At 50.6% G+C, this 22788-nt stretch overlaps 1 protein-coding gene across 1 annotated transcript in view; it reads right to left on the bottom strand.

Annotated features, from left to right (window-relative positions):
• The window catches only part of Plekha6 (pleckstrin homology domain containing A6), a 134493-nt gene extending 114972 nt beyond the window's left edge, over window positions 1–19521 (bottom strand). Inside the window, exons 1-2 of the mRNA XM_029481839.1 lie at window positions 19445–19521; window positions 15902–15959 (exon numbers count right to left, since the gene is read on the bottom strand). Of these exons, the coding sequence (XP_029337699.1) occupies window positions 15902–15939 (38 nt within the window). The 5' untranslated portion in view covers window positions 15940–15959; window positions 19445–19521. The remainder of the gene's footprint in view (window positions 1–15901; window positions 15960–19444) is intronic.
• Between the last annotated feature and the right edge of the window lie 3267 nt (window positions 19522–22788).

Here is a 22788-nt window from a genome sequence, read left to right as displayed (position 1 = left end):
AGGGAGGGAGGGAGGGAGGGAGGGAGGGAATAGCTCAGGACAACAGACTCAGTACATGTGGTAGTTTGAATGAAAATGGCCTCCATAGGCTCATAGGGAGTGGCACTGTTAGGAGGTGTGGCCTTGGTGGAAGTGTGTCACTGTGGGAGAGTTTTGAGGTTTCAAATATTCAAGCCAAGCCCAGTGTCACTCTCTCTTCCTGTTGCCTGCTGATCCAGAGGTAGAACTCTCAGCTCCTTCTTCAGCACCATATTTGCCTGCATGCTGCCATGCTTCCTACCATGATGATAATGAACTAAACCTTTGTACTGTAAGCCTACCCCAATCAAATGTTTTCCTTTTTAAGAGTTGCTGTGGTGGTCGGGCAGTGATGACATATGCCTTTAATCCCAGCACTTGGGAGGCAGAGACAGGTGGATTTCAGAGTTGGAGGCTAGACTGGTCTACAGAGTGAGTTCCAGGACAGAGAAACCCTGTCTCGATAAAGAAAAAGAAGAAGAAAAGAAGGAGAAGGAGAAGAGGAGGAGGAGGGGGAGGGGGAGGAGGAAGAGGAGGAGGAGTTGCTGTGGTCATGGTGTCTCTTCACAGCAATAGAAACCTAACAAAGACAATAGACAAAGAACAGACTGTGAACCTGAGCAATATACCTGTTGAGGTCCCGAGTCGGGGACATGCCTCTGTGACCATAGCAGATAGAGTGACCGCTGACCCTTGGTTAACCTCACAGATGGGAGCCTCAAGGTCCAGACAGGCAATACTCAGTGTGGAACATAAGAGAGAGTCTGGGGTTCCTTGCAGCCTCTCTGTGTTTCTCAAACTCCATGTGGTGACTCACCAGTGGGTGTGAAATCAAGAGAAGGGTCAAGACTATATTTAGAAAATGGTGTGGGGAGCCTTCCTGGAATAGAGCAGGAAGCTGTGGCAAGTAAAGGTAGCGTGCTTGTTATTGGAGAAGGATAAATCTCATATGGGCTTCTCAGAAACATTCCCCTTAGGCGGCACCTTTCAGACTTCCTTGACGGTGTTCAGAGTTCTCACCTGTGTGACTTGCTCTCTGTCCTCAGCAGATTGGAATGCTAAGCTCCTTAGGAGTTAGGAGTCACATCTCCCAAGTGCCAGCCCCGATCCCAGGCCCTACCACCAAACTAGGCTCAGACCAGGAAAGCAGGTGACAGCCTAGGAAGTATCCACCAATGAAAAAGATTAAGGTGGAAAAAGAGGGGACCCACCATGGACTGATGGTGGGGATTCCTATCAACCCCTCCACTGCAGACTGAGTAGTTACGCGGACTCCCATCAGCCCCTCTGTTTTGCAGATGAAGGGGTGAGGAAAGAAGAGCTAGGACTGAGACCTGTGTTTGTATGGCCCATGCCAGGAAACTCATACACATGTGGGAACATACATGTGAGGGCAGAGACAACACAGCATCCTGTTTTTGCCTTTCTCGGGATTTTCCAATTCCCTAAAAGAAAAAGAAGGCCGGGCTAGGAGCACACCCCTCTCCCTCTTTGTCCCACCCTATATCCTTCTCCATCTCTTTTGAGGTTGATTTTTTTTTTCCTCCCTAGCTCAGTACCCCCTCCCCCAAATACCAGCTAACTGGTTACCCAGGCAACTCAGCTGGGAGGCTGCCAGTTACCGTGGCAACCCAGCATGGCCACCGGGCTGTCTTGCATAGGAAGGTCAGGGGACCAGCCAGGCTACCAAGCAGCTGGGAGGTTGCTAACAGGACTGGCCCAGGCTGAGAGGCCTACATGCCTGAGGGAATTAAGTTCCTGCTGTCTGGGACCTCTGTTTCCCATGAAGCAGAACCACACGCGAACCTCCCTGGTTCTGTCACCCAAGCCTGATCCTGCCAGCCAAACTCTTTTTTTTTTTTTTTTTTTTTTTGGTCTCTTCTCTCTAGTCCTGGTTGGCCTGGAGCTCACTATGTAGACCCCTGTCAGCCAACCTTTTAGGTTTTATTTGTGTGTGTGTGTGTGTGTGTGTGTGTGTGTGTGTGTGTGTGTGTGCGTGTGTGTGCATGTGCACACGCGCTCTCTCACACATGTCACAGTGTGCATGTATCAGTTAGAAGGCAGCAGTCAGTTTTCTTCCTTCCACCACGTGGGTCCCAGGTATGGAACTGAGAGTCCTAACCTTGGGAGCAAACCCCTTCACTTGCCAAGCCACCCACCACTTTTTTTCACTGTCACTGTCACCTCTCACAAGAAACAGTTTCTCAGACTGAGTAGCCACTGGCTGCTGGTCAGCCTGATTCAGGATCCCTCGCCCTTCCCCTCTTCCCAACATGCGCAGAAGTCAGCGTATTCGCAATGTAAGTGTCTCTGCGTGTACTCTCTAGTTCCTGCTACGCTGGTCACACTCTGGGTGCCTTTGGTAAAGTTTCTTGATGGAGGCCTACAAGTGTGTTATCTCACTTTGCATATGGAGCCACCAAAACTCGGAGAAATCCAGGGACTTGCTCGAGGTCACAAAGCTAAGGTATGGACAGACTGACACCCTGAAACCCCTTGAGTGGTTTACTCCGCCCCTCTCCCACCCCCCCACCCCGCCGCACCTGGCTTGGCTACTAGACTTTTTAGACACTGAGCGAGTATTCAGAGGCTGATTCATCACTATGCTTCATCTTCACCTCTAGGAAGAGGTCTTTCGTGTTCTTGCAGGATCGCTTAGAACCGAGACCCGGAGGTGTTTTCTGTTCTGTGTTTTGGAGACAGCATCTTGGTATGTAGTTCAGGATGGCCTAGAACTTGAAACGCCCCTGCCTTCACCTCCTGAGTGTTGGGTTCAGAGGGATGCACTACCACACCAGACTCTAAAACCCAGAGATTTAAAGAAACTTCCCAGGGTACTGAAACTATTTGGGAAAATCTTTACCCGTGAGGATCACCTAACAGGAGTCTCTTTCTGAGCCATGCTATTTCTCAAAGTGTGGGTTGTGATGCCTTTGGGGTCAACTAAGCCTTTCACAGGGTTCGGTTGAGACCATTGGAAAACAAAGGTATTTATATTACGATTCGTAACAGTAGCAAAATTACAGTTATGAAATAGCAACAAAAATAATTTTATGGTTATGATCAGTACAACATGAAACTGTTAAAGAGTCAGAGCACTAGGAAGGCTGACAGCTTGCTCAGTGGTTAGAGCACTGACTGCTCTTCCAAAGTCCTGAGTTCAACTCCCAGCAACCACATGGGTGGCTCACAACCATCTGTAATGGGATCTGGTGTATCTGAAGACAACTATAGTGTACAAATGTAAATTAAATAAATAAGTATTTTTTAAAATAAGAAAAGAAGGCTGAGAGCCACCACTGCTACAGAATATGTTTCACTCAGAACAGTCATTTGCCCATCTCCTGCTCCCTTGTAAGACTTTGAAATTTTTTAAACAATATTGTGGGACCCTGTCTTGGGGAAGTTAAAAAAAAAAAAAAACACTTTCGCATTCTAGGACCACAGTGGACTACTCCCACCCCAGAGATGAAAAATGTCAGAGGGACTGGAAAAAGAGAAGCCTGGATTCCCTGCCTATCTGTGACTCTAGCAGGTCCCTGAGCACTGCAGTCATCACCCACCAAAACAGCTGTGGGTCCGCACTACTGTCCTTTCATATCTGCAGTGACATAGCCCCAGGTTCAGGTAAGGCAAACAGGCCGACCGCAGTCTCCAGACAGCCCCTGGTGTTCACGAGGACCCAGAAAAGAGGCAAAATCAAGAAAATGACCTCAACACCAGAGCCAGGTTGAACTTAACAAGCTAATTGCTAGCATTTGACTAATTAGAAGCAAATTGGCACTGGCAATTAGAGGTGCATGATCTTCTCAGGTGATGGTAGTCAGGCTCGGTAGACAGTGACTTCAGCAATGAGGAGAGACCTCCGGTCATCATGCACTCTGGGCCAGCTCCCTCAAGTGCAGAGTCTCCACGCACAAATGAAACCATGAAGAGCCCTAAAGTCTGGACCGATGACCCTGTCTCCTACCGGCACAGGTGTCTCCACACTACCTGGAATCCACGCAATAAGGACCAATGGCCACAGGTCTACAGAGATAAGCAGGTCACCTCAGAACCAACTTTCCCAACTGCATTCCCAACAGCCCACCTGTCTGGCTTCTGAGTGGTTGCACAAGAAACACAAACATGACATTAGTTCTTGCTACTTCTGAAGGGGTTTGAAACAATGAAGAAAAGCAAGTTAACACCATAAAAGATGTTATAATTTATTCAATGGTGATCATGCCATAAAATTGTGTGTGTGTGTGTGCGCGCATGTGCGCACATGCCTGGGAGTGTGTACACTCCTGTTTGTGTATGCATTAGTGTGGAGGCCAAAGGCCAATGTTGGAAGGCTTTCTCTACTGCTCTCCACCTTATTTTTTGAGACAGGGTCTCTCTCTGCATCTGGAGCTCAGAACTTGCTTAGACTTGCTGGCCAGCAAGCTCCAAGAATCCTCTCATCCCCCCCAGTGCCGATTACAGACACATGGATGTGCCCTCCTGCTCCACATAGTAAACACGGCCCTGAGTGAGCCATCTCTATTCCCCAGCAAGTGTATTCTGTTTTAAGAAAGATTTATTTTTATGAATTTTTTAAACTCCTGGGGGAGTCTGGGTATGTGCACGTGAAAGCAGGTGCATTTGGAGGTCACAGGTGTCAGGTCCTCCTGCCGCTGAAGTCACGGGTGGCTGTGAACACCTGAAGTCAGGGCTGGGAACTGAACTCCAGTCCTCTGAAAGAGCAGTGCAAGCCCTTAACCACTGAGCCATTCCACCAGTCCTACAAAATGCATTCTTTTACAAAACTGCTAGGAATGTAAATGAGTGCTTTTGAATGTAGAATCTGGAAAACTTTATCCAAATATTTTTTAAATATGCACTTATTTTATTTTTAGAAATGTTTCCAGAGGAAAACATCAGTGACAAGTGTAGTGATTAGAATATGTATATATCCATTATATCTTTTTTTAATAACGGGTTAAAAAAAACGAAATAGCTACATTCAACATAAAGGTAAAAAATTAGAACAAACATGGAACGAAATATTAAGAAACTACTTTAAAATATTATAAAAAATAAGAACATGAGAAGTGCTTATATGACAACAGCATACAGCTGGGTCAAAAATTAGGCATATTAGAACATACTTTGAATCCCACCTTAGGAGGCAGGTGGATGTCTATGGGTTTGAGGCCAGCCTAGTCTATAGAGCAAGTTCCAGGCCAGACAGGCCCACACAGTGAGACCCTGTCCCAAAACAAAAAAAAACAACAAACAAAAAAATGTTATGATATGTATGTGTGTTGGCACAACGAATCTACTCATATGTTTGTGAATGAATTCTAAAAAAGATACATCAGCCAAAATGTTTGACTTAGATACTAAATCTCTTTCCACAGTTCCATGTTTAATAACTATTTCAATACAGAATAGAATTTCTAAAGTATAGACCATCATATAAATTCTGTATCTTAAGGTTTATCCTAAGGGGAGGGGGGAACCATCCTAAATGCCAGGGGAGCAGGGGAGGACCCATAAACAAAAATGCACATATTGTGTTTATTTGTAAAGGGAAAATAAAGCTGACAGCCTAAAATGTTCAAAAGCGGCTATGTAAAATGCCCCGGCGCCCACATGCAGACTATAAACAGCATTTGCAAAGGCAACACTTCGGTTTTTTTAATCCCCGTGTGAAAGAGAAGGCTGCATGTTTTGTGACGCTTCAAAGCACCAGAACCAAAGGGTGGAACTGAGGGTCTCAATCAAACAGGAGAATGTTCCCGCCATGCAGGGAGCTGTTATGAGGTAAGGAGTCTGGGTCCACAGGATTTCCCAAAGGAAGGCAGTCCTAGGCCTCAGAGGGAAAAGAGTTCGGTAGAGATAGATTCTGAAAGACTTTAAGGGATAGTGGTGCACAGTTCCAGAGTCTACCTGCCGTGGTAGATCCTGGGGGGCACATGCACAGCTTCCCTACTCCCCACTGGCTCCCAAAAGAAGTTTGGGTCTGAGAGTATTTAATGAGAAAGGCTCATGCCAGCTCCAGCTATGTCAACCTCCTGCTTGGGCCTTTTCCAGCAAACCAAGCTCTCTAGCCCAGCCACCTTCCTCCTGCCTTTACCTGCCTGACCCAGGGGCCAAGTAAATGTCCAGCGTCCATCAGATGGGCTGCTGAGCAGGCAGTAAGGAAACAGGAGCGACATCCACAGCCTACTCCATGACACCTCACCCTTGTCTGGGGTGCAGTCGCAGTCAGTCCTAGGAGCTGAGCGCGCCTCAGCTGAGCCCACCCCTGGGCGCCACTGGGCCGAGATGGGGGGTGCGGGGGTATGACGGCAGCTCAGCCAGGGCAGGCGCCTGGCTCCTGGATTTCCTCAGTAATTACTTCATTTGCACCGAGCAGGAAGAATCCAACTCAATCATCCAGGCAGACACACTAAATGTAATTATCTATGTAATGTGTCCTGCACCATAGCCTTCCTGTGAAAAAGAAAAAGCAGCCGAATTGAGGGGAGGGCGGCCCCTTTGTCTCTAGCCCTCGCAGCACGCCACCAGGATTAATTACATACAGCGCTAACACGTTTATCACCTCGCCACCAATGGGGAAACCAAAGGCTTTTAATAATTCATTATCTGCAGACCAGCACTCTGAATGGTTGTGCGGAGCCACAGAACCCCGCTCCTTTCTGCAAGGAAAGCCAGGCAACTGTGCAGGTGCCCAAGCCGCTCTTGCCACCGCTCTGGAAGCACTGCTGCTCCACCCCCACCCCTATCCCCATCCACGGCAGCGGACCCAGGCACTGAGACACGGGCGCACTCCTCTCCGCTGGCAGGGTGTGACTTTTGCCCCAGCTAAACCGCAGCTGCCCAGAGGTGGTTGCTGGACAGTTGCACCCGTAGAATCCTCCCCACTTCCACAGGGTTCAGAGGCTCCGGGTGGGAGGACCCGGACAGCACCTGCAGTGCCCCGCAGCCATCTGGACAGGGGCTCTGGCAGAGGCGTGCCAGCTAGGGCTCCGCCCACGCATGCTGGAGCCCTGGCGGCTGAGTGTGCCACTGGAGATGCCAGATGGAGAGCGAGAGGTCTTGAGGGACTTGAGATGAACTACCCGGTCCTGAAGGCTACACACCTCTTGCGACACTTACTGGGGGACATATCCTTCTCCCCCCCCCCCTTCCACCACGCTCTAGCCCGCCTCTCTCTGCATCCAGGATCTCCCACCTCTCACTCTCCAGCCAGACTGGCTTGCAGTCCCAAAGGGCATCTCCCAGTAGCAGCTTTTCCCTCCTCCTCCTCTCCTTCCCCCTTCCCTTCCCCCTCCCCCTCCCTTGCGTATCTCCGACCACTTCAACCCTAGACTTCTCACACAATAGCCCAGTCCTAGGGCTCTAAACAGCGGCAGTTTGCTTTTCCATCACCAACACGGCATGTTCCATCATCCCCCTGCCCACAAATCCTTTAGCAGCTACCCACTGAACCGCAGACACCCCCTAAGAAACCAAGAGCCTCTGACCCCTTGCACTGAGGAAGGAGAGCCTCCACCGAAACCTGACCCCTGGACCCTTCCATCTCTCTTCCCTACAAAATCAGAGATAGGGCGGGGCTGCACCTTGGAGGTTGGCAGCCCCAAAGCTACCCTCACCCGGGGACGCAATTCAAATGTAATCAATTCAGATGGTGCCGGCCCTTCCTAGGGATTCTGGAGGGGTGAGGTCACAGAAAGGCTATAATTAGCATTCTCAGCATCCATGATCCCTATGTACGGCTGCCAAGGCTGAAGATGAAGAAGGCAGTTCACTGCAGTGCACGCAACCCTGGCCTGTGCGACCAACACCGGCTGCCAGCTCTGCCCCCCCAGCCTAGCCTTCTTTCTCCCACCTCTTAGGTCTGATGCACCTAAAAGACTCACCGGCTGGGCCTCGGAGGTGTGATCCCGCGCTGAGAGCGCTAAGCGCGATTTCGGAGGCACCCCTCCCCCAGCTTGGGCCAGCTGGGGTCCTCCTCCCCCACCCCTGGGGACCCCTTCGGAAGAGCGCGGCTCTGGATCTAATCTGATCTAATCAGTCATCTTCTCGCTGGCAGGTCCCTGGCTCCGGGGAGAGGATGCTGTTGTGGTTACTGCAGGATCCAGCACCTTTCCCAGGCAGAAGCAGCTGGGCATGCTCCATCGGCTCCCGTGGGGATTTCAGGACCACGTGACCCTCCCTCCCCAAGCTGTCACTTAGGATCAGGAGTAAATAGTCCCCTGAAAGGTTTAACTCCATCCACACCAGTGACGAGCTGCTAACCACCCTTGTAACCCTCCCCGCAGAGAAGGGGTTGGTGGGCACAGCCTCCCCTGCCTCCCACAGATAGGACAAGGCTGCCCCCCAGAGGGCATCTGGGCCTGCTGCGTATGGGTAAGCAGCGTTTTTTAAGAGTCCTACCACAGGAGACTGCAGAATGCTGTTACCCCTGGGTTTGACACTGTGGTGGCTTCAGTTCTGTGACTGTCCCCAAACAGAGAAACCATTTCATATAGGGTTTTGCTAGGATCCTAATACTTCCATATCCCTCAACACAATGAATTTAAAGGAAAAATATTAGGAGAGCTCTGGGACCCATTTAAAACAAAAACAAATAACCAAAAACAAAATAGGACCTCATAGTCTTCATCCCAGACTGGTCTCCAGTGACCAAGCCTTCAATCCTGTGCTCTTCAGTATTGATGGGCAAGGGCAGGGAGCTTTAAACATCTCTCCCCATTACTGTGCCTCTGTTTCTTTTCACATATCTCTGGGAAAGGAGATTCTCCATGACAGTGGATAAGTGCAGGGGAAACCTTGGTTTTAGGACCAGGATCAGAAAGGAGTAGGAGGGATTTGCCCTTAACTCCCAGGGGTTTTGTCTCTGCCAAACCTTGGACCCGAAGCTGGAGATCATATTATTGAGGTCACTTTTTTGTGTGTGTGAGTTTTTTGAGACAGAGTTTCTCTGTGTATCCCATCCCTGGCTGTCCTGGAACTCACTCTGTAGACCAGGCTGGCCTCGAACTCAGAAATCCACCTGCCTCTGCCTCCCAGGGGCTGGGATTAAAGGCGTGCGCCACCACTGCCTGGCTTGAGGTTACTTCTGAACATAGAAACATTCCAAAAAGCAGGAATTGATGAATACCTATACGGTTCCACCCACTTGATAAGTCTATTGTGATTGTAAGTGTCTTGATTTAAAAAATAAAAACAAAAAGCAGCCTGGGCTGAAGATGTCGGCTCAGTTGAGTGCTTGTCAGGGTAAATGAAATGAAGCCCTGGGAGTCTGCAAACCAGCACCCCATAAAATATGGTATACGTAAGATCAGAAGCTTAAAACTATTCTTGGCTACTCAACGAGTTCAAGGCCAGTCTGGGCTACCTGAGGCCTTGTCACAAAAGAAAACTGAACAAAGCAGGAAAGTAACCTGTTCCTACTCTCAGTCTAACCACGGTGTGTGAGCATCCCTGTGTGAGCATGAGCATCCCTGTGTGAGCATCCCTGTGTGTACATCCCTGGGTGAACATCATCCCTGTGTGAGCATCCCTGTGTGAGCATCCCTGTGTGAACATCCCTGTGTGAACATCCCTGTGTGAACATCCCTGAGTGAGCATCCCTGTGTGAGCATGAGCATCCCTGTGTGAGCATGAGAATCTCTGTGTGAGCATGAGCATCCCTGTGTGAGCATGAGAATCTCTGTGTGAGCATCCCTGTGTGAGCATCCCTGTGTGAGCATCCCTGTGTGAGCATCCCTGTGTGAACATCCCTGTGTGAGCATCCCTGTGTGAGCATCCCTGTGTGAGCATCCCTGTGTGAACATCCCTGTGTGAGCATCCCTGTGTGAACATCCCTACGTAAGCATCGTCTTTTGTCACCTGAAGCACTTTCTTTTAAAAAAGGATCTGCTTTAAAAGGCACAAGAGAATGCTTCCCTTCCTGCCCCCAGGAAGAGATAGATTAGGAGACTGGAGATATGGGAGAGACTTAATGGAGTCAAGCCAGGAGCCTGGGGAAGTACCTAAGGGACAATCCTTCTCATGCCTGCTCAGGGTAGGGGGGCACATGGCAGCCTATCTGCTCTCTTGAGAGGGTTTCCCCGCTCTTCCCCTCAGCGATATGAGCTGCCAGGCTGGTCCTCAATGACTCTGTGGGAAAGCCTCTCGGCTAAAGGGGCAGGGAAGTTGTGAGTAAGGGCCCCGTGCCAGGCCCAGTTCACCTACCCAGCTCTCCAGGACTTGGCAAGGATGTCTGGTACAGGTGGGGCCGAGTCGGCTTCCAGGCAGCCAGAAATGAGGGACTCTTGGAGAGTCCCTGGCCTTGAGAAGTTAATGGAACAAAGTGGGGTTGAGAGAGATCCCAGTACGCAAGAGGGGAAGAGAAAGGGACAAGGACCCCCAGCTCAAATGCCATGCAATCTTAGGCAGCTGGAGAGGGCAGCCAACAGACAGGCCCGCTGGGCGGGTTTCCTCTTTGGCAGACAGAGTGAGAGCTGCAGACAAGGCTCTGGCTCACCCAGAAGCCCAAGCCAGAAGGGTGGCTGCTTCTGGAGGACACAGGGGCTCCGGGGGGAGGAGAGTGAGAAGCCAAAGGGATGACTGGGCTGGGCACAGTGCCTTCCTGCCGGGGAGCAAAATGGAAGATGTATGAGGACTTATGGGGCTGGCAGGGTGGAGGCGGCAGAGCTGAAAAAGCAAACATGCCTTGCCAAGTCTAAATCTCTCCTCTGTTAGCCCAGCCGAGAAGCAAACTGCTCCTGAGAAAGGCTGAGGAGGAGGCCTAAGGACGAAGGAGCCCCAGAGAGAGCACCTCTGGGTTCTTGCCTTCCCATTCCCGATACAGTCTCATCTCACTCACTCACACCTTCAAAGATCATCACTACGCCACACTCCCCACTGGCCCTGGGGGTCACTAAACTGGTGGACTAACTTCCCCTCCGGGCCCACCTTTCCCTGGAGACCTTGTCCACGCTCCTTCACCCAGAACCCACTAACTGGGAATCAGGGAGGAGGCCTGATAGTGAAGTTGTCAAAAGACTCAGGTTCCAGACTCAGCTCCACCCCTGACTAATGCAGCAGCTTTGAACTGGGCACTTGACCACTGAGCCTCAGTTTTCCCCATCTGTAAATGAAGTTTGTTGGCAGTGCAGATTACCCCCTTGCCTTTTCTCCTGTCCAGAGTGACATTTGCCTTGCTTGAGACAGAGCTGGTAGGATCCCTATACCAGAACTTCTGTCCTGTGCCTTTCTCTCGCCTTCCCAGGTGACCCACAGGTTGAGGGTCTGTCTGGACTCTTGGTGACCTGCACAGCCTCTATGGAAGTACCAGAGCTTCATCATTCCGCTCTTGAGTATCTGTGGGTGGAGCCCTGCTTTCGGTATCTCTGCCTTCCAACAACCCCTGGAATGGCCTGATGTAGTAGGGGTTCAAGTAGGTGTCCAGCTGCCCACCTGGCACTTCCTGCAGGAACTGTTCAGACCAGAACAGGAAGGCACACCAGAGCTGGGTGTGGTCCCAGGGTGGAGGAGCAACAAGTGTTATCAAGGTGTGGTTCTGTAGTCCACCTCTCTGCCATGTCTCCTGCCCAGACACCTCTACAGGGAGAGGCACTCTTAAAGACAGAAGGGACCGGTTCTACAACAGACTGCCTGTGCAGGAAGCAAAAAGACCAGGGCCAGATCTCTTATTGGCTAGGAATTGCTTTTACATAGCTGGCTCATAAGTCTCAGAAAGCCTCCAGACCCACAGTGACAGAACGGCAGTAAAGGAGGGTCAAGATGGCGCCCAGTTCCTGGCAAGTGAGACAATGGGTCACCACTCAAATCCCTTGGAAGGCATGGTCTGCAGACCATGTGTGCTCTGCTGCCCTCCTGTGGATCAGTGCAGTAAGTGCACACAGGCCACAGTGAGCTACACCACCTTCCACTCCCTATTTGTTTATTCTCCTCTCAAATCCCCTCCTTAGCGGTGACTTTTTTTTTTTTTTTTTTTTTTTCGAGACAAGGTTTCTCTGTGTAGCCTTGGCTGTCCTAGAACTCACTTTGTAGTCCAGGCTGGCCTTGAACTCAGAAATCCGCCTTCCTCTGCCTCCCGCGTGCTGGGATTAAAGGCGTGCATGCATCATCACACCGGTTTGCAGTGACACTTTTAAAACCTCAGCACACTGGAGCAGTACAACAGTAGCAGGTCCCATGAGACCTGACCCTCGGATACCATTAAGGATCCGGCTTAATGAGATACAGTTATTGTCCTTGTTAAATACCCAGCCCAGCAAATGTGAAATGTTCTAGAAGAAACATCACCCCAAATTATCCCAACATCTGATTTTTTTAAAAATCACTTCTTGGGAATCCATGTGTGGAGTCATCACAGTCCCTTTACATCCCAACCAAATGTCAGACGCCTTGGTGAGAAGGGATTGCTCATGGAAAATAAAGCATTCGGGATCCATTCGTTCATTGACATGCTCATTGGTGAGGGTATGAAGCCCCGGGCACCAAGGATGCTGAGTGCCATCTTGATAAGAACACAGCGGTGAAACCACCCAGCTTTCCTGTTGCTAAAACGGAGATGAGAGAGCCTCCATTACCAAGGGATTAAATGAGGCAATTCAGTCAAGTCCTGAGCTCTGAGAGTGGCTCCTGCTTTCACAAGCAGTGGACATTTTTATTATTATACACAATAAGACAATATTCTCTCTCTCTCTCTCCCTCCCTCCCTCTCGAGACTTCATGAGCATCCCTGGGTCGCCCCTGCCCCTTAAGGGGTCCTCATGGTCTGGAGATGGTCCTAGAAAAGCTGATCCCCATCAGCTGGAAGCCTGTTCCACTTGAGAAGTCTACACCCTCTGAGTCAGGAACTCAGGGGAAGAAGGCCCAGCAATGTGGATTTCAAAAACCCTCCAGTGACTTGAGTGCATGCTGGGATTGGAGAACTGGTGATGGAGGAAAACTGGTAGTGTGTAGAAATAAGCAGCTGGGTCACTCACGGGCTTCCCCACACGGGGGAGAACGTGAGGACCATGGAGACTAGTTCCCACACGCACAGGGCTTCCTCAAGTGGAAAGGAGATGGATGACGGGGGAGCCCCAGAACCTTGGTATAGCAGGGGAAGAATGAGAAGCAGACTAGGACCACAGGCTCCACAGGGCTGAGAAAGACAGAGCTGAGCCTGGGCAGGAAACCTGCACGTGCTGGGGAACATAATTCAGCTCTTACGCTGTAAACAATGGAAATGTGGAAGGGTTTTAGTTTTAGCAAAGAATGACATGAACATCTTATATTCTTGGGGGAAGGGGGAAACACTCTTGCAAGAAGACCACCAGAAAGGTCTAGGTAGGGATGAACTCGGATACGGCTGGGAGCAGCCAATGAGACAGGAGGAGTGAAGGACCCACAGGGTGGGGGGGCGGGGAAGGGACCGTGAGGCTCCCTGCTGTGGCATTCTGCTTCTAAGAGGGATGCAGAGAAAACAATTCATGTGGGCTCACACTGAATCAAGAGACTCTGCTGAGAGTTACAGACTGGTAGCTGAATCAGTAATTAGTTGTGTCCCTATTTATATTCCTTTTTTTCCCACCCACTCACCTATTTCAGTAAATGCCGGGTTCCTATAATGTATGGGAAAGATTCTAGGATAACGGAAAACAATGTGAGCAGAGGCTGTGCTCGCAGATTACCCGGCAACGGAGTACTACCAAGAAGTAAACACGCTGGCTTCGGCTTGGGGGTGATGCGCCTAGCATGAGTTTTGGCCCCAGTACCACAGAAGAACCAATTGACAAGCAGGAGCCAGAAACCTGGATATAGGAGGAAGAGAAGGTACCCAGGGCACAGGGGACAGTACATGCAAAAGCCCTGCTGGGTCTGAGGTGAAAGAGGCAAAGAGCGGTGAACTTCAGCATAGAGCAGTCCTGAGAAAGTCACAGAGGTGGGCGCGTCACCCCATCTTAAATAGTACGTTTTTAAATTATGTGTCTGTGTGTGGGTATGTGCACGTGAGTGCAGGTGCCCACAGGGGCCCCCTGGAGCTGGAGTTACAGGCAGTTGTGAGCTGCCTGCAGTAGGTGCTAGGAATTAGTCCTGTTCTCCGGAAGGGCAGCATAGGCTCTCTTGACTGCTGAGCCACCTCTCCAGCCCCTGGGTGGTAAATGTGAAGGATGGGCGAGATAAAACACCACGAGAGTGTTCAGTAAACAAGCCCAGCAAGTGAATGTTTACCAAAAACTATCAAGATGATGTCCTGAAGACTGAGAAATGCGCAGAGTGTTTATGTCGAGCAAGGGCTGGGCGTGCCCTTGCAGAGAGTCAGCTGTGGAGCCGTGTGACGACAGAGCGGTTTCCAAATAGGTCATGTGCAAAAGGGCTTTTTTTTTTTAACTGTAAAAATATGGCTAACACCGCAGGGCAGGGTGGGGCATGGTTTTACTCCCCATATTTGGAAGACAGAGGCAGGTGAAACCCTATGAGGTCTAAGTAGCAAGTTTCAGACCAGTCAGAGCTAAATAATGAGATCCTGTCTCAAGAAAGGGGTGTGGGGAGGCTGGAGGGGTGGCTTAGCAATTAGGAGCAGGATCCAGGTTCGATTCCCAGCACCCACATGGTTGCTTGCAACCACCTGTAACTCCAGTACTGGGGGATTCATCCTCTCTTAGGGAGATGTGACCTCTGGTGGCACTGCACACGTGTAATACACAGACATACATGCAAGCAAAACACCCATACACATAAATTAAATTATATGTGTTCTGATGCAGGGATTATCCTTAGAGATGGACATTTTAAATTTATTACAATGTATTATTATTGTTATTACTATTATTATAGTACTGAACCTCATAAATGTTAAACAAGTGCTTACTACTGAGTTATATCTCCAGCCTGTCTTCACTTAGGTCTCCCTAAGTTACCCAGGCTGGCCTAGAACTTCCTATATAGCCTGAGTGGGCCTTTAACTTGGGATCCTGCTTCCTGTCTCCTGAGTACCTAGGATTACAGACCAGCACCGCCAGGCCCTGATGGGGATGAGGATTTCAAACAAAAAAAGTACCAAGACTGGCGCCTTCCTCCCTAGAAACTCTGGCTATCTCTGGCAGTCAGCACCTCAGCACCAGGCAGTGGGCATCAGGACTCTTGGGAGGCTGCAGAATACAGGGGTGGTTCAGGCATGGGCACAGAGCTTCACTTTAGGCAGGGAGCTAGAACTGAACTTTCAGGACAATGGAGAGACAGACAGAAAGACAGTGAGTTCCAACAGAAGAAAATGAGCCCAAGTATGTAGCTGTGGGCCTCCAACGCTGGAAGAGTCGCATCCTCTGCCTACCTGCTTCCAACCAGGAAGCTTCCCAGGGCCTACTTCACCCACCCCAGAGTCAAGACTCAATGCCCATATGACCTGGCCAATCACGTAGAGGAAAGAAAGCACCCCACATCCCAAGGGCCACAGAGGCCCCCATCCAGATGAACAAGAGTAGCTGGGCCTGGCCTTGCCACCGCCAGCCTGTTTGCTCCCAAGAAGTTGTCCCCCCCCCAACATTCTGTACCCCACTTCACATCTCAGTACCTGACTCTTTCCTCTCAACCCTTTTCTGGTACTTCAGTGACAGTATCCCATACAGGCATGAGCCAGTCCTTCTGCTGGTTCAGCTCAGCCCAGCAGTCCATGGACCCTACCCCAGATACCTTTCAGTGACTCACCCTAGTGACCCTTAGGCCAACAGACACATGCTTCTGTCTACCTGGCACTCCTCAGTGCCTCTAGGCCATCCACAGACCAAGTGGCTACAGCTTGTGTGATATGCCAGATCCTTTAACCACCTCCCCTCCCTAGGAGGAATCTGTGACTGGAACAAAAGCCAGGCCAAAGGTGAGGTTTAAAAGAGAACCATCTACTCACTTGATGAAGTATGCAGCTCCTTCCGGGGTAGAATCCATCTCCCAACCCTTAGGCAAACCTGCAAGGAAGCGAAATCACAAGCTGAAGAGTCCAAGATGCAGATTCTTGTCTTACCTCTACCCAGCAGCCTGGGGTCTGGAAGGGCAGAAAAACTCCATGGGAAGCCACAGTCCGAGCAGCCACCTTTCCCCCCATTATTTCCAACATCCACATCTTTATCGAGTAAGGAGAAAGATGAAGGCAACAAAAAGAATCACTGCTTAGTGCCCGTCCTCACTCACCCCACAAACCTCTCCTGAGCATCTGGGCCAGATCCAGAGGCAGACCCCGAGACACATCAGGGAACCCACAAATGCTCATCCTCTATGGAGCCTCAGCATCCTCTGAACCCCTCATCACAGAGGTCAAGGCTGGTTCCAAGAGCAGGTGATTCATCCAAGATTTACAAGCCCTCAGCACTCAAGATTTAGATGGGATATAAGTCTCTGAATCCCAGGAGGGTGTTAGGACCTCCAGACTGCTGCTCTACCACAAGACCAGCTTGTGAATTTCATTAGCAACTTAAAAAAAAAAAAGTGTCCAAGGGGTCACTGGCAGAATCTCAGAGTGACAAGGATTGAATCACTGGGGAAACTGACCTTGGCCAGGAAGCTCTATGGACATTACCCTCATACCAGAGAGCCTGGTTAGGTCCTGACTTGCCTGATGTCTAAGGGTTTCTATTGCTGTAACGAAACACCATGACTCAGGAAAGGGTTTATTCAACTTACACTTCCAAATCACTGGCCATCACCAAAGGAAATCAGGACAGGAACTCAAACAGGACAGGAACCTGGAGGCAGGAGCTGATGCAGAGGCCACAGGCTTGCTCATCATAGCTTGCTCAGCCTGCTTTCTTATAGAATCCTGGACCACAGGTCCAGGAATGACACCACCCACAATGAGCTGGACCCTCTGACATCAACCACTAATTTAAAAAATGCCCTATAGGCTTTGCCTACAGCCAAGTCTTATGCAGACACTTTCACAATGGAGGCTTCTGCCTCTGAGGTAACTTTAGCTTGTGTCGAGTTGACATAAAACTAGCCAGCATACCTGCTCACTCCACCAAAATACACTCTAGCCAAGTCCCACTTTCCTAGCATAGAGAGCCCCCAGCCCACGAGAGAGAACTTTGAGAAAATCTACATCCACCAGGGCTAGTGATCAATTCCTCCAACAGGGAGTAGAAGCCCCCTGGCTAACATACTGAAAAATGAGAGGGGATTCTCTTAGTTCTCATTGCTCCTTTTTTGGTCAGGAAAACACCTGTTGGTCTGAGTGTGCCATCACCTTGCCAGCTACTTTGGGTTACAAACTACAGACAGCAGAGCCTGAGTTTGGAACAGTGACTGGACATTTTGAACCATCATTTGATCCGAGTGTATTTCTGAAGAGCCTATTAGTCCGTCGTAGCTACTATTTCAGTAGAACAAGTCAGCCAAGCTTAGCTCTTGACCGCAAGGACCCAAACCCTAGCCCTAGCCCAAGCCCTAGCCCTAGCCCTGACCCTAACCCTAACCCTAATCCTAACCCTAGCCCTAATCCTAACCTTATCCCTAACCCTAGTCCTAACCCTAGCCCTAGCCCTGACCCTTACCGTAGCCTTAGCCCTAACCCTAAACCTAACCCTAGCCCTAACCCTAGCCCTAGCCCTGACCCTAAGGAATAAACCTCTCAGCAGCTGCCACTTAGCAGATTGTCCCTTCTCAGATATGTGTGTCACCTCTACTAGTGTATCTAATGAACCATATGAAATGGGTGTTAAAACAAAAGGGAAACTGAGGCCCAGAAAGGTTAGTCAACTTGCTTAAGGTCATACAGGAAGTGTCTGGGCTGGGATGTGAATCTTGGTCTGCCACCTCCAGAGCCTACACTCTTGCCTCTGTGTGGGTCCATAAATGCTTCTTGTTCCCCTGTGTCCCTGTGTGAGGACGCTCCCATTCAAAAGGGTGTGGATTGGCAGCCTCCCTCAGTAGAGGGATCCCCATTGGGTCAGAATCATAAATAATCCGGCCACTGTGGTGTGCTGGGAAGGAGGCCAGTGTGGTTTCTGTCCTCTGCCTTTTCTAGCAACTTCCCTCCACACTGCCCTCTCTGCCCGGGCAACACCAAGAGCGCTTATGTTCCTGTGCAGGCGGAGTGCCCACGCAGGCAGCTGCCCTCCCAGCAAGCTTCAGGGGCATCTTAACTCCTTCCCAGCCTTGGATAACCAGTCAGCAGCAACCAAAATTGTCTCCCCGGGCTCTTCAGAACCTTCCAGATCCTACCTAGGGCAAGGCTGCTCTCAACACGAACAGCTGAGGTCTTGCACCAGGGCATCCAGCCAACAGAAGAAACCAGCTTTAACACGGTGTCTGGGGTCTCATTTCACTTGAGTTGGAGATGGGACAGTGACAACTACAAACCCTTCTTGTAGTGCCAGCTTTCCTGCATGGAAGTTGCTACCCCCTTGTTCATAATCCTCTCCCATTTACAGAGATGCAGAGACCAAGTTCTAGAAGAAGCAAGCCCCTGCCCACAACCACACCAGTGGCAAGGAGAGCCACCATTGAAACTAGGTCTCTGCACCTCTGAATGTGCATTTCGCCAGAACCCCACTTCAGTTATTAGCCAGGTGGCCTTGAGCCAAGTACTTCATCTCTGCTCTTCATTTTCCTCCCCTAAAATGCAAGAGTTGAACTCCACCGTCCCTGCAGCCTCTTTCAGCTCTGTACCATGATTTCAGCCCAGATCTAAATGAAGCAGGCGCTAGGCAAGTGAAACCCTTAACCTGGAGAGCCCAGCAGAGCTAGCTGTGTCCTGTGAGTGACCGAAGCTGGTGTCTGGCCTGGTACAGGCTGTAAAGGGCCAGAGACTGTCCCACAATGCTGCTCACGCACCTCTCCTTCCTGGGCTCTCATCCTAGAGGAAGGTCTCCCATTCCCTCCAGGGTTCTTTACCCTTCTAACCCTAACAAGTCTTTCTCTGCCTGTTTCTTTTGTTTCATTGGCCTGTACACATCCTACCTTCCCTGCTAGTCTATTAGATCTAAGAGGGCAAGAAGGAAACCAGTGTTAGCGTTGGCCTCTTCCTCCACAGCTGAAGGAGTTGCGCCAGCCACCAAGGGCTATTTGCATTTAAATTGATTAAAATTACTTCCAGCCCACTGTAGACTAACCACATTCCCATTGCTCGATAGCACACGTGGCTAAGGGCAGCTGTACTAAGCAACACAGGTGGGAAACGGTCCAACCTTGCATGCAGCACAGGGGTTGGGTTCTGCCCAGTCCAAGAGCGTCTGGCTAGAGGCAACCTTCAGGTTGATCTGTCCTCTAAGATCTGCCCTGATACCGACACAGAGAAGATCTCTTAGAGGTGTTCTGCAGTATTCCCCAGGGACCGCCCAGAGGCTAGGGTGAGTCTACTCATAGCAAAGACGTCAAAGTAGGTCTGGGGCCAAGGGTTTCCATGACCACCTCTAGCTCTCAGCAACTGCAAAGGCAGGGGCTGGTGACTCCTTACCTGGGCCGGCAGAGTGTCCACTCTGGATGGGTGAGGCTGTACCAGGGTGCACCCAGCTGGTTGACTTCTCCTCATCACTATGGAAGAACCAATAAGGGTGGGTCAGGTTCCCAAACAGCTTCCTGGAGCAGAGCCCTCACCCTCTGAGATGACCATGCCCACCTCGCTATGCCTTCTTGTATTTGAAGGTGCAAAGACAACACGGAAGAGTCGGAGGTAAGCTCCATCTAATCCCCTAGCCCAGTAGGAGAGCAGGCACAGTCAGACAGTGTACTGAGATGCAGCAGGAGTACAGAATCTAGGCTGCAGACGCAGTGCCCCCACAGTGGATGGAATGTCCCTGCCCACGATGGGGCAAGAAGAGGTGTCAGGGCCTCAAGTGGCTAAGAGATGACCACTGCGTGGCTACAGTGCTATACACTTACATTCACAGCATTCTCTCCATGTAAGAATCTGACAGAAAGTTGAAGTGGGGTATACACCTTTAGCCCCAGCACTTAGGAGGCAGAGGCAGTCTCTGTGAGTTGGAGGCCTGCATGATCTACATATCCAGGTCAGCCAGGGCTACATAGCACTTTGAAATGCTACCTCAAAAAAAAATTTTTTAAAGGATTGAAGATGGATCTATGGCATGCACATGGCCCTCAGTTCCACCCCTAGCACCAAAAAGGGAAAGAAAAGAAAAGAAAAAAAAAAGAGAGAGACAGATTTCCAATCCAAAATTCAGAGAACGTATGTAACTTGCCCAGGTCACACCAGAAAGTGATGCCCTGCCCACCCCTCAACCCCAATCTGAAGACAAAAAGAGCTCATCTGTTTTCTTCAACCCCACCATCCGACGGGCACTAATGCTTCCAGATGTGTCCCAACAGGAAGCTGTGGCCTGCCAGTCTTGGCCATTTCAGGATGGACAGTGATGGAAACAGGCACTTCCAGATGGACCGAGCTCTAGGGGCTTGAGAGGAGACTCCACCCAGTGTCTCGGGAATAAGTGACAAGTATAAGATCCACAGAGTCGGCTCGATTTTTAGTATAGCAAGACATACAAGAAACTGCATGCGTATATAAACCAACACTCTGACGTATTGGCAGAACACCTTGAAAACTTCCACCAGATCAGGATATTGAACACCCCACCTCCACCCCAACTCTTTATGTTCCTTTGTACCTCCAGTCTTCCCACCCTCTCAGCCCTGTCTACCCTCCTAGCTCTCCCTACCTTGCCCCTCCCCAGCCACACCCATCTGCTTTGCATATTCATTATCAAGTTTCTCAAGAGGAGCCCCACTCCTCTGTCTTAACTTCCTTCCCCCTTCCATCGTTCTTCCACGCTACAGGGTTAGTAATTCCTGACTAGCCCTTCCCGAATGGCAAGGTGAAGGATTCTCCAGTGTGCCCACAGAACGGACATACAGGTCGTTCTCGCCTCGGGCCAGTACAAACAGGGCTGCTGTGAACATCTGTGGGCAGTGAGGGGGCGGGGCGCCCTTGTGCGTTTTCTTTTGACTTTATTAATTTTTCTCTGAGGCCGGACACCTGCTGCACACAGAGACTTTCCAGCTGACCCAACCCTCTGTCAAGCAGCGAAGAAACAAAGCCACGGTTCTCATGATCTCTGCACCCCGGAGCCACCGGGAGCTCTAGGAGATAGTCTCTAACAGTGGGTCCCGGTTTGGTGGTGGCTAGAAGCCAGAAAGGAAGGCCAGGAATTCAAAGAGCTTGAGGCAGCCAGTGTCCTTTAGCCTCTTGGGCTGCCCTGACCCTCCCTCCTCTCCCCCAGGTCCCTTCCACCTCCACCTCACCTGGATGCTATGGATAGCCCCGGTATAGGATGACTTTCCACCACAGGCTGCAGCTCCCTCTGCAACCCCTTACCAACCTCTCCTTGTCAGCCAGGCCCAGAACAAGGCGGCTGGGGGTTGCCTGGCCTTAGCCCTCATGGGGAAGCTAGACCTGGGAGGGCCAGGAAGAACTAGCTCCTTCTCCAGGCTCATCTGTGAGTGGCCGGTCTAGTTCTAGTGCCTTCTCACCAGCCTTGAGTCCCAGGCTGCCTCTCCTACCCACCTACTCCACCACACTCTCTAGAGCCCTTAATTGAAGAAAACGTCAAAGCCACCAGGTTTCCTACATGTCTGCCCTACCCTTGGGTAAGCGTACCCAGCTCCTTGCCTGTCCTTTCATTCTTGTCTCTACATTGGAAAGGGGCAGCCATCTCTCCCCTGAGGTGAACACTCTGCCCAGGTATCTGCCTATGCATGTGTCTGCCATGTTTTACAGACCCTCATTCTGCTGAGTGTCTCTGCTTGAATGGTGAAGTGCCTCTCCCCGCTGCATGCAGCGCCTTCCCCTGCACTCCTGTCTTCTCCCCATGCTGTGTCAGGTCTCCTAAGAGCACAACTCCTGTCTCCCTCTCCAGTCCAGGACCCACCCCCATCTTCCACTCCACACTCTGTTTCTCAACCCAGCATCCCTTCCAGAAGCAAGTATCTCCTGCTTCCCATTTCCTGGCCTCCTACTTACCAGTCCCTCCCCCCATTATTCTGGTTTCTGTTCCCAGCCCCCTGAAACTACTTTCCACTAAGGGCACACTCCCATGTTCCTAAGTGTGGTAGCCATTTCCTAACCTTTGGCTTTTCTGCTGTACTGACCACTGCTGAGCACTCCTTCCTGATTCCTTCTCAAGCTCCTTCTTCGTCTTCTCTCCTCTCCAATCCCGGTGCGGCTCACCTCTGATCCCCTTCTCTTTCCCAACCTGGCCTGTCTTTCTCTACATGCTCCTTAAATACTGATGCTGCCCGGTGACCTTCCTGTCCCCTCACTCACACTTCCGGAGGTCTCCCCTCTACAGGACAACTCCTAGAGAACCCTCTTCAACCCTGGCATGACTCAAATGCCAGCTGCTATACGACCCTGTAGATGACACACAGGGACCTCAAGTTCAACACTTCACCACTGAACTTATCCGCACCCCCAAGTCCGGCTTCTAATCTCAATCTTCATCATGCTCAAGTGGGACGTTGTTGTGAGATGCCTCTTCCCTCCATTCAGCCACGCTCCTCATCTTCTTCCTAGAGGTATCCCCTACTCTCCCACCCTTCCCTTTCCTCTCCATTCTCCCCACAGCCGTCTCAGACTTCCTGGTTTCATGGCAGCTTCCTAACTGCATTCTATTCTGGAGCCCCCAGCCCCCAGCCCCCTCCCTCTACACACACACACACACACACACACACACACACACACACACAGCATCAGCCAGAGGGATCCTCCTGGATGCAGATCCTACAACAAGCCCCAGGATACAGTCTCCAATGGCTTTCTGTCTCTTGTGGAATAGATAAGTCCTT

Source organism: Mus caroli, chromosome 1, assembly GCF_900094665.2.
Source record: "Mus caroli chromosome 1, CAROLI_EIJ_v1.1, whole genome shotgun sequence".
NCBI classification, from domain to species: domain Eukaryota; kingdom Metazoa; phylum Chordata; class Mammalia; order Rodentia; family Muridae; genus Mus; species Mus caroli.
The sequence above is the reverse complement of the archived record's forward strand: the minus strand, read 5'-3'. Positions and strand labels throughout refer to the sequence as shown.